This window comes from Photinus pyralis, unplaced genomic scaffold (genome assembly GCF_008802855.1).
Source record: "Photinus pyralis isolate 1611_PpyrPB1 unplaced genomic scaffold, Ppyr1.3 Ppyr1.4_LG5, whole genome shotgun sequence".
Lineage (NCBI taxonomy): Eukaryota > Metazoa > Arthropoda > Insecta > Coleoptera > Lampyridae > Photinus > Photinus pyralis.
In genome coordinates, this window is record NW_022170596.1 from 29,937,888 (window position 1) to 29,950,421 (window position 12,534).

Genomic DNA, 12,534 nt, shown 5'->3' on the forward strand with positions numbered 1-12,534 from the left:
TACCATTGAATAAAATAGTGTTTTTATTCAATGGTATTACGTAGCTGCCGGGTAGATGTGTTAGTGTTCCAAATACTGCACTTCAAACTGCACACATTTTTCTGTGCGATAAAATGTAAACCTTTCACGCTAATGAACGTTGTTAATAATGTACAGCAATTTCTATATGTGTCTGAATACGCAATGAAGGAGCACTATATAAGGTCTTGAAAGAGGTGGACGTGAGAGATTACCTATTTAACAGCAACATTATATTCATGTAAAAACTCGACATATGTAATTTTTCCCCCCTCCTTTCATTTCAATAACACATTCATAGCATTGTTCCAGCTCATTGATTTTTTCACAGTAAATACAATCATTAAATCTACAATATATTATAATCAAACGCAATGCAACAATTTCCATTCGATGGTTGCAAAATGCAAAATAAAGTGCATGACATTTCACAATTTTCCCCCAACGAAAATTATCTTCACTTCACCCTCCAGTATTTAATAAAAAACGTGCTGACCGTCGCCCAGTGCTTCGCCATACTGCCCGTTAGTAAGACGCGCGAAAATGCGGAAGATTTGCAATTTGAGTGGCGGTCGTTTAAAACTACGTACGCAATATTCGCAATATTGTCAGTGGGCGTGTATTCGTTGGTGGTCTTGCTTAACTCGATCGCGACGAGTGAGGGATTTCTCAGCTTTGGTAGTAAAATTGGAAAGGTTTCGAAAATTGAATTGAGCTCGGTTGTTTCAGTGGTTGTCATATGGAATGTGCGCTCTTTTGTCGCCCTGCTCGTTTTCCTGAGGTTGGCCCAGAAATGGCCGAATCTACTTCAGGAGTGGACAAGGGTTGAGATCGATATGTTGTGTTATGGTGCACTACCGACACTTAAATTGCGATTTATTGTAATGCCAATCGCTTTTCTGATAGCTGGATTGGGTGAGTATAGGTTCCAATCTCTTTGTATTCAATTTGGATAACAAGGATTATAGCCCTATGAAGCATATAGTTAAATATATTCTTTGCACCTGTTTCGACAGCGAAACTATCATCATCAGCGCACTTTGCATTTAAATGAATGAGAGATTGTAACGCGTGCCGTTTTTCTTGTATAGTTGAACATTTCACCTACGTATACGCATGGATAAGAACCGTTTCAAAGAAAATTCAGCCTCAAGAAAATTTTACGCGTTTGTATTATGAGTATGTATACGATGGGTTCTTTGACACATTCGGATACGCGCCTTGGAAAGTTCTGTATGTGGAGGTACGTTTCCCGCTGCGATTTATTACACAGGAATGTACCTAACATTAATTTTTAGTTTGTAGGAGCCATAATAACATTTGCATGGCAGTTCGTCAATATTCTTATTATCTTGATGTCATCAACACTGGCAGAGAGATTTCGTCAGCTAAACAGATTCATTTCTAAAGAAGAGGTGAACATCAAATTAAGTACTTCACTCTAGCTTCTGTTTTCTTTGCACTTTATAACTAACTATAATCGGGTAAAATGAGCAGAATTGTGATTTATGCGAAAAAAATACATAAATCAATAGGTTATTGACGAAATTCCGCTACATGATCAGTAATAGTAGATTATTAATTTTGTGTAGAGAAGTATTAATTTTCATGGCGCGCCTGGGTGTTTTAAATACTTATAGTCGTCGAACGAAGTGAGGCAGCTAGTTCAGGAATCAGGCAGGCCATGAAAAGTCACTTCTCCTCCAAATAAAGAGTTTTTGTCAACTCTCGTTTTCAAAACTTTGAACTCCAGTTGAAAACTCCACTTTCTTTTCTGGTACAATAACCATTTTTCTTCAAACATCTCCAAAACACTAATTTTAATGATAGTAGGCCTTTTGGTAAAGTTCGTTAAATTAATCGTCATTCATCAGCCCTGTGATGTAGGTATAAGGCAAAATATAGATTTTTCGCAGATAACCTTCATGTTAAGTTTGACCCTTCTGATACATCACAGGGCTGATTGTCTTCATTTCATACAGAGGTAGGTGCTTTTTCTATAAAGAATCATTGTCTAATGCATAACATTTCCAAAGTCTTTAATTACAAACAGTGGATTTACACAACAAAATTAGCACAAACTTTTTTTCGTCAGTGTACACACAGAATTATGTACCCGTGGCTAAATTTCACGAGAATGATTCTGTAGATTGCGCCTACTTAAAAATTAGTTTAAGTGAAGTGTTTAATAAAATTAACAATTTGAATTGCTCAACAGGTCCAGGTCCTGGTCCTGATAGCATATCAGCACTTTTCCTTAAAGAAACTGCATTTGTTATCTCTCCTCCCCTAACACTACTTTTTAATTATTCGCTTTCAACCGGCTACGTTCCCGATACCTGGAAAGTGAGCTATGTCGCACCCATACATAAATCAGGCGACAAATCTAATATTCGTAACTATCGCCCAATTTCAATCTTAAATATAATTCCAAAAATCTTTGAAAATATTATAGTTGATAAAATCACCCCTTTATTTAGCAATATTATAACTGAAGAGCAACATGGTTTTACGAAAGGCAGATCTACATGTACAAACTTGCTAGTTTACCAACAATATATTTTAAAAGCGTTAGAGAACGGTCACCAAGTTGATGCAATATACACGGATTTTACAAAGGCGTTCGATAGAGTTAATCACCAACTCTTACTAAATAAATTATCAAGTTATGGCATAAAAAATCCGCTGTTAACATGTTTACTAATTATTTGTCAGGGCGTCAGCAAATAGTTAAAATAAAGTAATTTACTTCCTACGCAATACCAATAACTTCAGGAATTCCGCAAGGGTCACATATAGGCCCGCTATTGTTTAATATTTTTATTAATGATATTTCTAGTTGTTGTAGAAATTCAAAATTTTTACTATTTGCAGATGACCTTAAGTTGTATTCAATTGTAAGGTCCGCTTCAGATGCCATAACGCTCCAATCTTCTCTAAATGAAGTCCTACAGTGGTGCCACAACAATGATATGTGCCTCAACTTTTCTAAATGCTGTGTGATGCGTTTTCATCGAATCTCTAGGCCCTATCTGTTCAATTATATGATAGGTAATGTCTCTTTGTGTTCTGTTTCAACAATTGTTGACCTTGGTGTTACTCTTGACCCGGCCCTAAGATTTCATCAGCACATTAATAACTTAACTTCGAAAGCTCTACAAAAACTTGGTTTCCTGAAGCGCACTACGGCCCATTTTACACACATACAGACGATAAGGTCGTTGTACTGCTCGATAGTAAGGAGCAATATTGAGTACTGCTCTCCTGTTTGGTCCCCACACTTTGATAAGTACATCCATAGAATTGAGTCCATTCAACACAAGTTTCTTAGATATGCGGCATTTAAATTAAAGATAGCAATACATAGTAACGATTTTTCTTATAAAGAAATACAGTGTATTTTGAACTTACAATCCTTAAGTACCCGTAGGAAGTTTGCAGATGTGTACATTTTATTTAAATTAGTTAACTCTGATATAGATTGCCCATACTTATTGTCAAACATATGCTTAAACGTTCCCTCCAGAATTTTACGTAATATACAATTATTCCATGTTCCCTTCCACAGAACAATGTACGGACAATACTCTCCTCTAGTAAGAATGTGCAATTCCGCAAATGTAGGTACTATGCACTAATATTAACTTTTTTGGTACTACGTTTATCGAATTCCGAAGGAAGCTGATTAGTCTAGGCGATAAAGACATCTAACTGGACATTTTGAGGTGGAAAAGAAAAAATGGTGGAATATGTTCAGTTAGGTGTCAGAAACAACATATTAATAATCCCACCCCCCAGACCCTGTGCTAAAGGCTGCAGCCACCCCACCATCCCCCAAAAACCGTGTTTTCGCTCTTTTTGGCTGATATCTCGCGATCTATGAGGTCTATATGAAATATTTTTAGCTGAAAATATTTCTCGGGAAATTTTATACAAGGTAGATACTCAGAAGTTAGCCTAGGTGTACCTCTTCGCCTAGGAAATTCATAAAAGAGGCGAAAATCATCAATTTTCGTGGCTTTTTGCAAATATATCGCGACCTTTAGGGCTAGATGAAATATTTTTAGCTGAAAATGCTCCTCGTGACATTTCTTACAAGGTAGATACCCAGAAGTTAGCCTAGGTGTACCTCTTAGCCTAGAAAATTCATAAAAGGAGGCGAAAATCATCATTTTCGTGTTTTTTTTTCGGTTTTTTGCAAATATATCGCGACCTTCAGGGCTAGATGAAATATGTTTAGCTGAAAATGCTCTACGTGCAATTTCATACGAGATAGGTAACTGAAGAGTTGGCGTAAAGTCACCTTTCACCTTCAACTTTCATGTGTTAATAATAATATTTTATTCCATAGACAAACTATAGTTTGTGTGGAAATTGTCAACAAATATTTAAATTACGAGTAGGTACATACATATTAAGTATTATATAGGTAAAAAACAAATTACACATTAAATAGCGACAAACAAGTTACATTAAACGGTAAAATATTCACTTATATCATAGTGACATTTGTCAACTAGAAACAAATATAATTTTTCTTTAAAGATTGATAATTGCCTACAGTTACGTATTATGTAAGGTAAATGGTTATAGATCTTAATTCCCAGATTGGAGGGTGAATTGATTCCAATTTTTGTCTTAGTGAAATGTGGTCGAAGATTATCATTACCTCGGATATTGTATTGATGTAGGTATATCCTTACTTTTAACCATCTTGTTAGAGTTGACATAAATATATTGACAGATAATTCTCTTTTGAGAGAGAAAGACGCAACGAGAATAAGGGGATGGTCCCCATAAACAAATTCCGTAACGAATGATAGAAGCTACTGATGCGTGGTAGATCGGAATTAATTGTGGTAGTGTAAATATAGTACGTAAGTTTCTAAATAAATAATTAGTTCTATTTAACTTATTGACTATATTAGTACAATGTACTTGCCAATTCAAATGTGCATCTATATGTAAACCTAGAAATTTTGTGCTGGTCGCTTCCTGTAATTTATATTGATTAAAAGTTAAAGTTATGTTTTGTACATTAGATTGGAGGTGACGGAACCTGATAAAATTACTCTTCTTCTCACTTAGAGTGAGCGAATTAGATGAAAACCAATCATATAGCTGAGATAAATTTTTGTTACATATGTTTTCTAAAGATTTATCCCATTCGTCAGAAATTAATAAGGATGTGTCATCTGCGTACAGAATGCAATGTGCCTCTTCGTCCAGGTGAAGGTGGATATCGTTCATATAGAAAAGGAATAGAACTGGCCCTAGCACGGATCCTTGCAGTACACCTATATCAACAACTGCCTCTTGTGATGAATACGATTCACGAACTCCGTTGTTACAATAATCTATTACCACTTTCTGTTTACGATTTTTGAGAAATGATTCAAGCCACTTGTGTGCTAGTCATAAAACCAGCATTTTCATATTAAAATATTCACACATTCCTTTATACCTCAACGTAATCATTATCCTCTGCAGATTCCACTTCTTCAGGTTCTTCGACGTCCTCTAGTGCTAGTGGGTCGTCTGAAATTACCGACTCGTAGTTCTCCTCGCCTTCCGCTTTACCTGCATGGGCACCCTGAAACGACGACGTCGCATTTAGGCACGATGTTCCATGACACTGGACGCAGAATTCGTTCTTCAGACCTACAACAAAAAGTATTACCTATGTCAAAAAAAATTTATAATTAAGTATACGAATATAATATTCTCTCGTGTGTCCTAACTCCTAAGTGTCGGGTAGAGAAGGTTTACCTGATTTTCTGAAAGTGCAGTTGCAGGAAATCAGGTAAACCTTCTCTACCAGACACCTAGGACACACGAGAGAATATTATAATCGTATACATAATTATAAACATTTTTTTGACATAATGCTTCTTGTTGTAGGTCTGAAGTGTAATGAACTCTGCGTCCAGTGTCATGGAGCATCGTGCCTAAATGCGACGTCGTCTCTTCAGGGTACCCATGCATCAGGTAACGCGGAAGACGAGAACTACGAGTCGGTAATCTCAGACGACCCACTACCACTAGAGGACGTCGAAGAGCCTGAAGAAGTGGAATCTGCATCTAGTCTATAACTTTTGATTGAGAAGTCTGATCGAAAACGTACGAATTGATTTGGATTCTACGCACCCAAATTAATAAGAAAAAGTGTTTTCCCGAGAAATTTTGGTGTAGTCAATTTTTGGTAAAAAGGAAGGTTATACACTGCCTTTTTTTGAGCCCCGAAAAAAAAATTGTCTCAGATCGACCCGGAAAAAAATTTTCTTATAGAATGTGGCCTGTAGAATCCTTAATTTCAAACAGTTCCAAGATTGGGCTACTAGTTCAAAAGTTACAGCCCTTTGAATTTTTTTTCGAAATTGTTTTCTAGTCTATAACTTTTGATTGAGAAGTCTGATCGAAAAAGTACGAATTGATTTGGATTCTACGCACCCAAATTAATAAGAAAAATTGTTTTCCCGAGAAATTTTGGTGTAGTCGATTTTTGGTAAAAAAGGAAGGTTATACACTGCCTTTTTTTGAGCCCCAAAAAAAATTGTCTCAGATCGTCTCGGAAAAAAATTTTCTTATAGAATGTAGCCTGTAGAATCCATAATTTCAAACAGTTCCAAGATTGGGCTACTACGTAGTTCAAAAGTTACAGCCCTTTGAATTTTTTTTCAAATTGGTTTCTAGTCTATAACTTTTGATTAAGAAGTCTGATCGAAAAAGTACGAATTGATTTGGATAAGTATAAGGATAATGATTACGTTGAGGTATAAATGAGTGTGTGAATATTTTAATATGAAAAATACTGTTTTTACGTGAATAAATGGTACATAGAAATACTATGATGTTTGATGAATATTTTCTCACGCATGAAAGTTGAAGGTGAAAGGTGACTTTACGCCAACTCTTCAGTTATCTACCTCGTATGAAATTTCAAGAAGAGCATTTTCAGCTAAACATATTTCATCTAGCCCTGACGGTCGCGATATTTTTGCAAAAAACCGCAAAAAAAACACGAAAATGATGATTTTCGCCTCCTTTTATGAATTTTCTAGGCTAAGAGGTCCACCTAGGCTAACTTCTGAGTATCTACCTTGTAAAAAATTTCACGAGGAGCATTTTCAGCTAAAAATATTTCATCTAGCCCTAAAGGTCGCGATATATTTGCAAAAAGCCACGAAAATTGATGATTTTCGCCGCTTTTATGAATTTCGTACGCTAAGAGGTACACCTAGGCTAACTTCTGAGTATCTACCTTGTATGAAATTTCCCGAGAAATATTTTCAGCTAAAAATATTTCATATACCTTATAGATCGCGAGATATCAGCCAAAAAGAGCGAAAACACGGTTTTTGGGGGATAGTGGGGTGGCTGGAGCCTTTAGCACAGGGTCTGGAGGGTGGGATTTTTAATATGTTGTTTTTGACACCTAACTGAACATATTCCAACATTTTTTTCTTTTCCACCTCAAAATGTCCAGTTTGCCAATTTTACAGTCTCTATCGCCTAGACTAGATGTTACACAACGGTTAACTGTATCCTTTTACAACAAAAAGATGAATACATCATATATAATTACTTCTTTTGAAGATGGAAAGTTTTACACATAAATAATTATTATGAATTATTTTAGTGTATAACAGAAACCCAATGGAGACGAACACGAAAGCACTACACAAAACTGTCAATTCTATGCAAGAAGTTTAATGAAACATTTTCAAGTTTGATCCTTCTATCGTACAGCGCAAATGTCTATTTCTTCTCAATTTCGATTTTTCAAAGTATGAGGTAAGTCATTAGGTATAGTAAATATAACTTTAGCCGACCTATTGCAGTGTAAGAAGTACATTTGAAGCGATTTTTGTCTGGTTTAACGTCATTTTCATATTCATCCATTTTTCTTTAGTAAGTCTGTACGGGGCGTGGGTTTACGAAGAGAGTGTAGATCTGATTCCGAAACTGACAACTTTACAGCTTAAACACGTTAATCACGAGGTACGTACTTAATGGAGGCCGCTTTACACGTCGCGTATTTTAATTTTAGGTGGAGCGGTTACTAGTCCAAATGGCTAATAACGACAATGGAGTATCAGGTGCAGGTTTCTTTAAGGTCACGAGATCGGTGATTTTACAGGTGAGATCAAGGAAAATGACTGGTAAATATGGAAAGTTTTCAGGCTCTGAATGTGGTTGTAACACTACAGTTGATATTTGTGCAATTTCAAGCAACCTTTGCGACGAATGTACAGTAGAATTTGGTAGGATCAATGGTACTAACAAAAGAAATAGAAACAAATATTACTGTGACGTTTATTGAAAATTAACCACCCCATGTCAGTCTTACAACGTGAGTCTTTCTCTTATAACTTTTTATAAATCCCAAAAACTCCAAATCAGCAACGCCCTGTATAAAACGTGCACTAAACAATGTTAAGGAAAATTACACACAATGGTAAACATGCCTAATATTTTAGAATAATGGTTATTTAATCCACTGGGTTTTTTGTAATGGTACTAAATAAAGCTCTTCGATTGTTGTATAATAATGTTTAATTGAGTTTTTTGCAACAAGCTGCAGCAGCAAAAATCAAACTGGCTAGCTCACAGGTAAGTCACAGTCATATTGATTGAACACTACCTTCCAATGGCACATAAGATGCTGTGCCCTTTGACTGATTGCATCACCAAAGTGATGGGCGGTGGGGTCATCATGTCCCGACGCCATTTATTAGTATTTGAACAACAAACTGTTATTTATACAACAAATTACATAATCGTTATCAATGTAATCAAATTAAGAATACGTTCTTCTCCAATTAATTTGGTTGGATAGTGAAATTTTATTTCTTGTTTAGAGAAAACCCCATTTGTAATTGATCAATGTCTGCAATCAATTCATGGTACTTGGTGGAGTACAAGGTTCATAAACTTAAGTACCTCCACCACACTAAATAAGAAAGTTAAACTGTAAGAATACCAGTTCTAACCATTTATCAATGGATGGAAGCCATATATGAATATCTTCAGAAAAATGGAGAGCTGATTTCTAGACTGCCAGACGGAAGTATCTAAGAAATTCTCCAAAAGTTAAGTCTGGTGTCATAATACACGCCAAGAAGAAGTGAGGTGGTCAAAGATCTGGTAGTCAGGTCTACAATTTACAAAAGGATACTGAACCTCCGGACTAACAGGCCTATTCTCGGCATCCTCTTCACCACTGTCAATGTATGGATCGACGATCGTCACAAACGCCTGCAGCCAATCATATAAATTAATTAATTTCCCATACTCCAAATGTAACTTATACAAAATACTTATATCCGGCATACTTGCTGAAATTCTTCCATCATCGGTCAACTTGCAACAGTCACACTGCAAGAAAGCAGTTAGATAATTGTGCACCAGTAAAAAGGTGAGCTACATGAAAGTAATAAGATGGATTATTTAGAGCGGTGTGAATTGCAGATCGATGAGAACCCAGGAGGACCTGTCTAATTGACAGATTATTAAAAAAAAATAATTCGTAAAACGGCACAGAACTGGGATGTCTTAAGTACTTGTCGAACACGTCCTGTAGATACTGAATCAGTGCCGCTCGCGCCTTATCGTAGTTACTCAACTGTTTAGGTGCCCTAGTCAGTTCGCGCAGCTTCTACTAGACAAATTTGTTAGACGCTTTGCGCGGGAAAAATGAGACTACCTGCTTAAGCTGCAACCGATTCATTTTCTCCGACAGCATTAATTCACCTCCCAGCTTCGGCTCCTCTGCAACCTCCGTTGTTGCGTCCTCCAACTTTACCAAATGTTCCTGTAATTGCGCCAGAACGTCTTGAATTTCGTCGCCGTCATGATCTTCTAAAATAAGACACATGCCTGATACTTTCTCGGTCAGTTCCTGTTTGGAGTGAAATCCGAGTAACTTAAATGCTTCTATGTAACCCTCACTTTGAGTGATCTCTCCCGAAGTTGCTGTGGAATATAATTCGCGTACCTACACAGTTGTATAAAAAGTTATGCCAAGTGAATCCAGTGGAGGTCTTCTTTTAGTCCCACGCATTCAAAGAGTATATGGTTTTCCTTCACAGTGGAAATGATTGCTAGAGAAATGTCATCGACGCTTTTTAATAAAATGTTGCAACGTTTCTGCTGCCCTTAGGTTTAATTTGTGCTACTTTCCACCCTGATGCAGCTTTCAGGGCGACTGACGGATTCTGCCATGTCGGCTTTTTCTTATTAAGCTGTGCTTAATTTACAGACTTGCAAAAGTAACTTAACACGACCTATTTCCAGCGTATAATTCAAAACCAAACCCAGACAACGGGGCGACAAACAACATTTAACGCAAATAATCGATCTCGAGTAGCTCAAATGAACTTATGTCAGCATTACAATTCTACCTTGCATGGGTGGGACTGTAGACCCAATAACTAACCTGTTTCCCAAGCGGGCAGTTGGGTAAACTGTGAACTAGCGAATGTAGGCATTTCAAATATAAATGAAACATGCTTAAATATGAATAAAAATGCTGAACTCCTTGTATAAGTGTCTCCTCAAAATTGTCAGAACCTTCGATATGGTCCCTAACGGATTGTAGGCTTTTAACTGCTGCCAAATCATCGTCACTCAATTGCTCGACCACTCTATTTACTTTATGTGAAAATGTGCATAGTGCCATAATCGAATGGGCCGAGTAGTGTTCCAGCATAGCATACTAGGAAATGATCAATGAAACGCAGCATAAGAATGACTACTTACCTTGAAATTTTTTATAAATCTCTGCACGGAAAGGTCATAGTAAAGAAAAATATCCGTAAAGCATTGAAAAACCTTTCCACCGATGTGAAAGGGGCAGTCCTCAGTTAGCAGCACACTTTCAATAATCCGATTCAAATACAAATGTGATGGCTGTGTATTAAATACTTGAATGTTAATTTTCGATGACACATGAAACGGCAGTGACCTATGAATGGCATTAACCGAAGTTGCTATTCCAAATATTAAAATAATTGGCAATACATTTAAGTAGGAACTGCAAAAGTCGATAGCTACAACTTGGTTTGGGGCAAAAATTCATCTACCTTATTATCAGTATAAAATCCTGCAAGCTTTTCTCATTAAAATTCTCGAAATCTGGAATAATAATCACTAAAGGCTGAGCAACACTGCGCGTTTTTCGTTTTGAGTTTGTAGATCCATGTAACGACTCGTACCACGCTTGTAAAAAGGCAAAGGTGCAATAGGTCTTGCGGATTTTTGATTTTAACTCGTCCCCCTACGACACTTGTCAATCTCCGCATTCAGTAAGTCAATACTTACATCACTCTCGTAGCTGTGAACCTTGTTAACAAATTGATCGACGGCACTCTCAACCAGGTTTTTCAAGGTGCTACAATGTTCCGTGTGCAGAACGGCAATGTGAGGAGTAACCGATTTTTTTATCTCCTTACACAAAGTCGAGAACAAAGCGACGTGATCGGGCATGTTTATACCTGTAAGCAGGGTTTTTGTCGGTACTTCTGTTACTTTCTCGTTGAAGCTTGATTTTACAGAGTCCACTAGATTCTTCAAAAGACCCGTAAACATTTCATCGTTCAAGATCTGCAAGTTAGCAATCACAAAAGTGGTAGATTAAAAACTTTGTCTTACTTCGATTTTCTGTTCCACTTTTGTCCATACAGACTTAAAGGATTGGTACCATAATTGATCTGCGAAGACATTGTCCGTTCCATCTTTCCTTTTATAGTCCGCTATATTCTTAGTTTTATAAACAAAGATGCCCTGGAAGCAATCGGCACGGTTTTAGAAAGGTGGGTAGCTTAACCCAAGCGAGATATGTTCCTGATAATTACCTTAGAAATCGTTAGATTAGTATCCATTATACTTCTTTTTACATTTAATAATTTGGTATTTAGTTATTTTATTAATGAGTATGTATGTTATTGGAGGTTAACCTAACTTTTCAAGATTTAAATTTTGTGTTACTTATAATTCTTATAGATGGCAGCACAAAACAATGTATAGGGTAACTAATAAATTTAGTACACAGATGTTTCAAATTGTATAGCTCACATATGACGTCAGTGACCGTAATGGAGTCAATTACAAATAATGAAAATAGCTATATAACTGTAATAATAATGTCTTTCATTCACAAATTAACGTACATAATCAACAAAAATAAGTATACACTAGGCGAAGTTCAACATGTTGACAGAACGAGAACAACTGTTGCTCTGCCACTCAACCAAAGCATGTATTTACATCTCCAATGCGAAACATGATTCAGGATTTGGTTGGACAGATGCCCACAGACACATCTGGCCCCGTTGTGCTGTCATCATCTGTAGTATGGGAGCAAGATACTTTTGACCTTGAGCGACAACACTCAGTGGCGAATTTAGGTGCAAACGCAACACACGATTGATATTTCCGAACACGAGTCTAGGAAAATTAAAGAGTATTCCACAGTAAGGCAGATTACATATAGTAACTCTAACTGTGCGTTTTTTG

At 36.6% G+C, this 12,534-nt stretch overlaps 2 protein-coding genes across 2 annotated transcripts; one reads left to right on the plus strand and one right to left on the minus strand.

Annotated features, from left to right (window-relative positions):
* The first annotated feature begins 341 nt into the window (after positions 1-341).
* LOC116171735 (gustatory receptor for sugar taste 64e-like) lies at positions 342-8,337 on the plus strand. Its single transcript, XM_031488715.1, has 8 exons — positions 342-696; positions 748-933; positions 1,110-1,261; positions 1,317-1,433; positions 7,658-7,812; positions 7,860-8,019; positions 8,069-8,158; positions 8,202-8,337. Exons 1-8 carry the CDS (start codon positions 393-395, stop codon positions 8,274-8,276), a joined length of 1,239 nt encoding a protein of 412 aa, XP_031344575.1. The 5' UTR covers positions 342-392; the 3' UTR covers positions 8,277-8,337.
* LOC116171734 (origin recognition complex subunit 3) lies at positions 8,321-12,002 on the minus strand. Its single transcript, XM_031488714.1, has 10 exons — positions 11,874-12,002; positions 11,671-11,802; positions 11,341-11,622; positions 11,103-11,296; positions 10,780-11,053; positions 10,457-10,735; positions 9,725-10,015; positions 9,446-9,676; positions 9,197-9,396; positions 8,321-8,444 (listed from the first exon to the last, which is right to left on the minus strand). Exons 1-10 carry the CDS (start codon positions 11,898-11,900, stop codon positions 8,345-8,347), a joined length of 2,010 nt encoding a protein of 669 aa, XP_031344574.1. The 5' UTR covers positions 11,901-12,002; the 3' UTR covers positions 8,321-8,344.
* Positions 12,003-12,534: the final 532 nt, after the last annotated feature.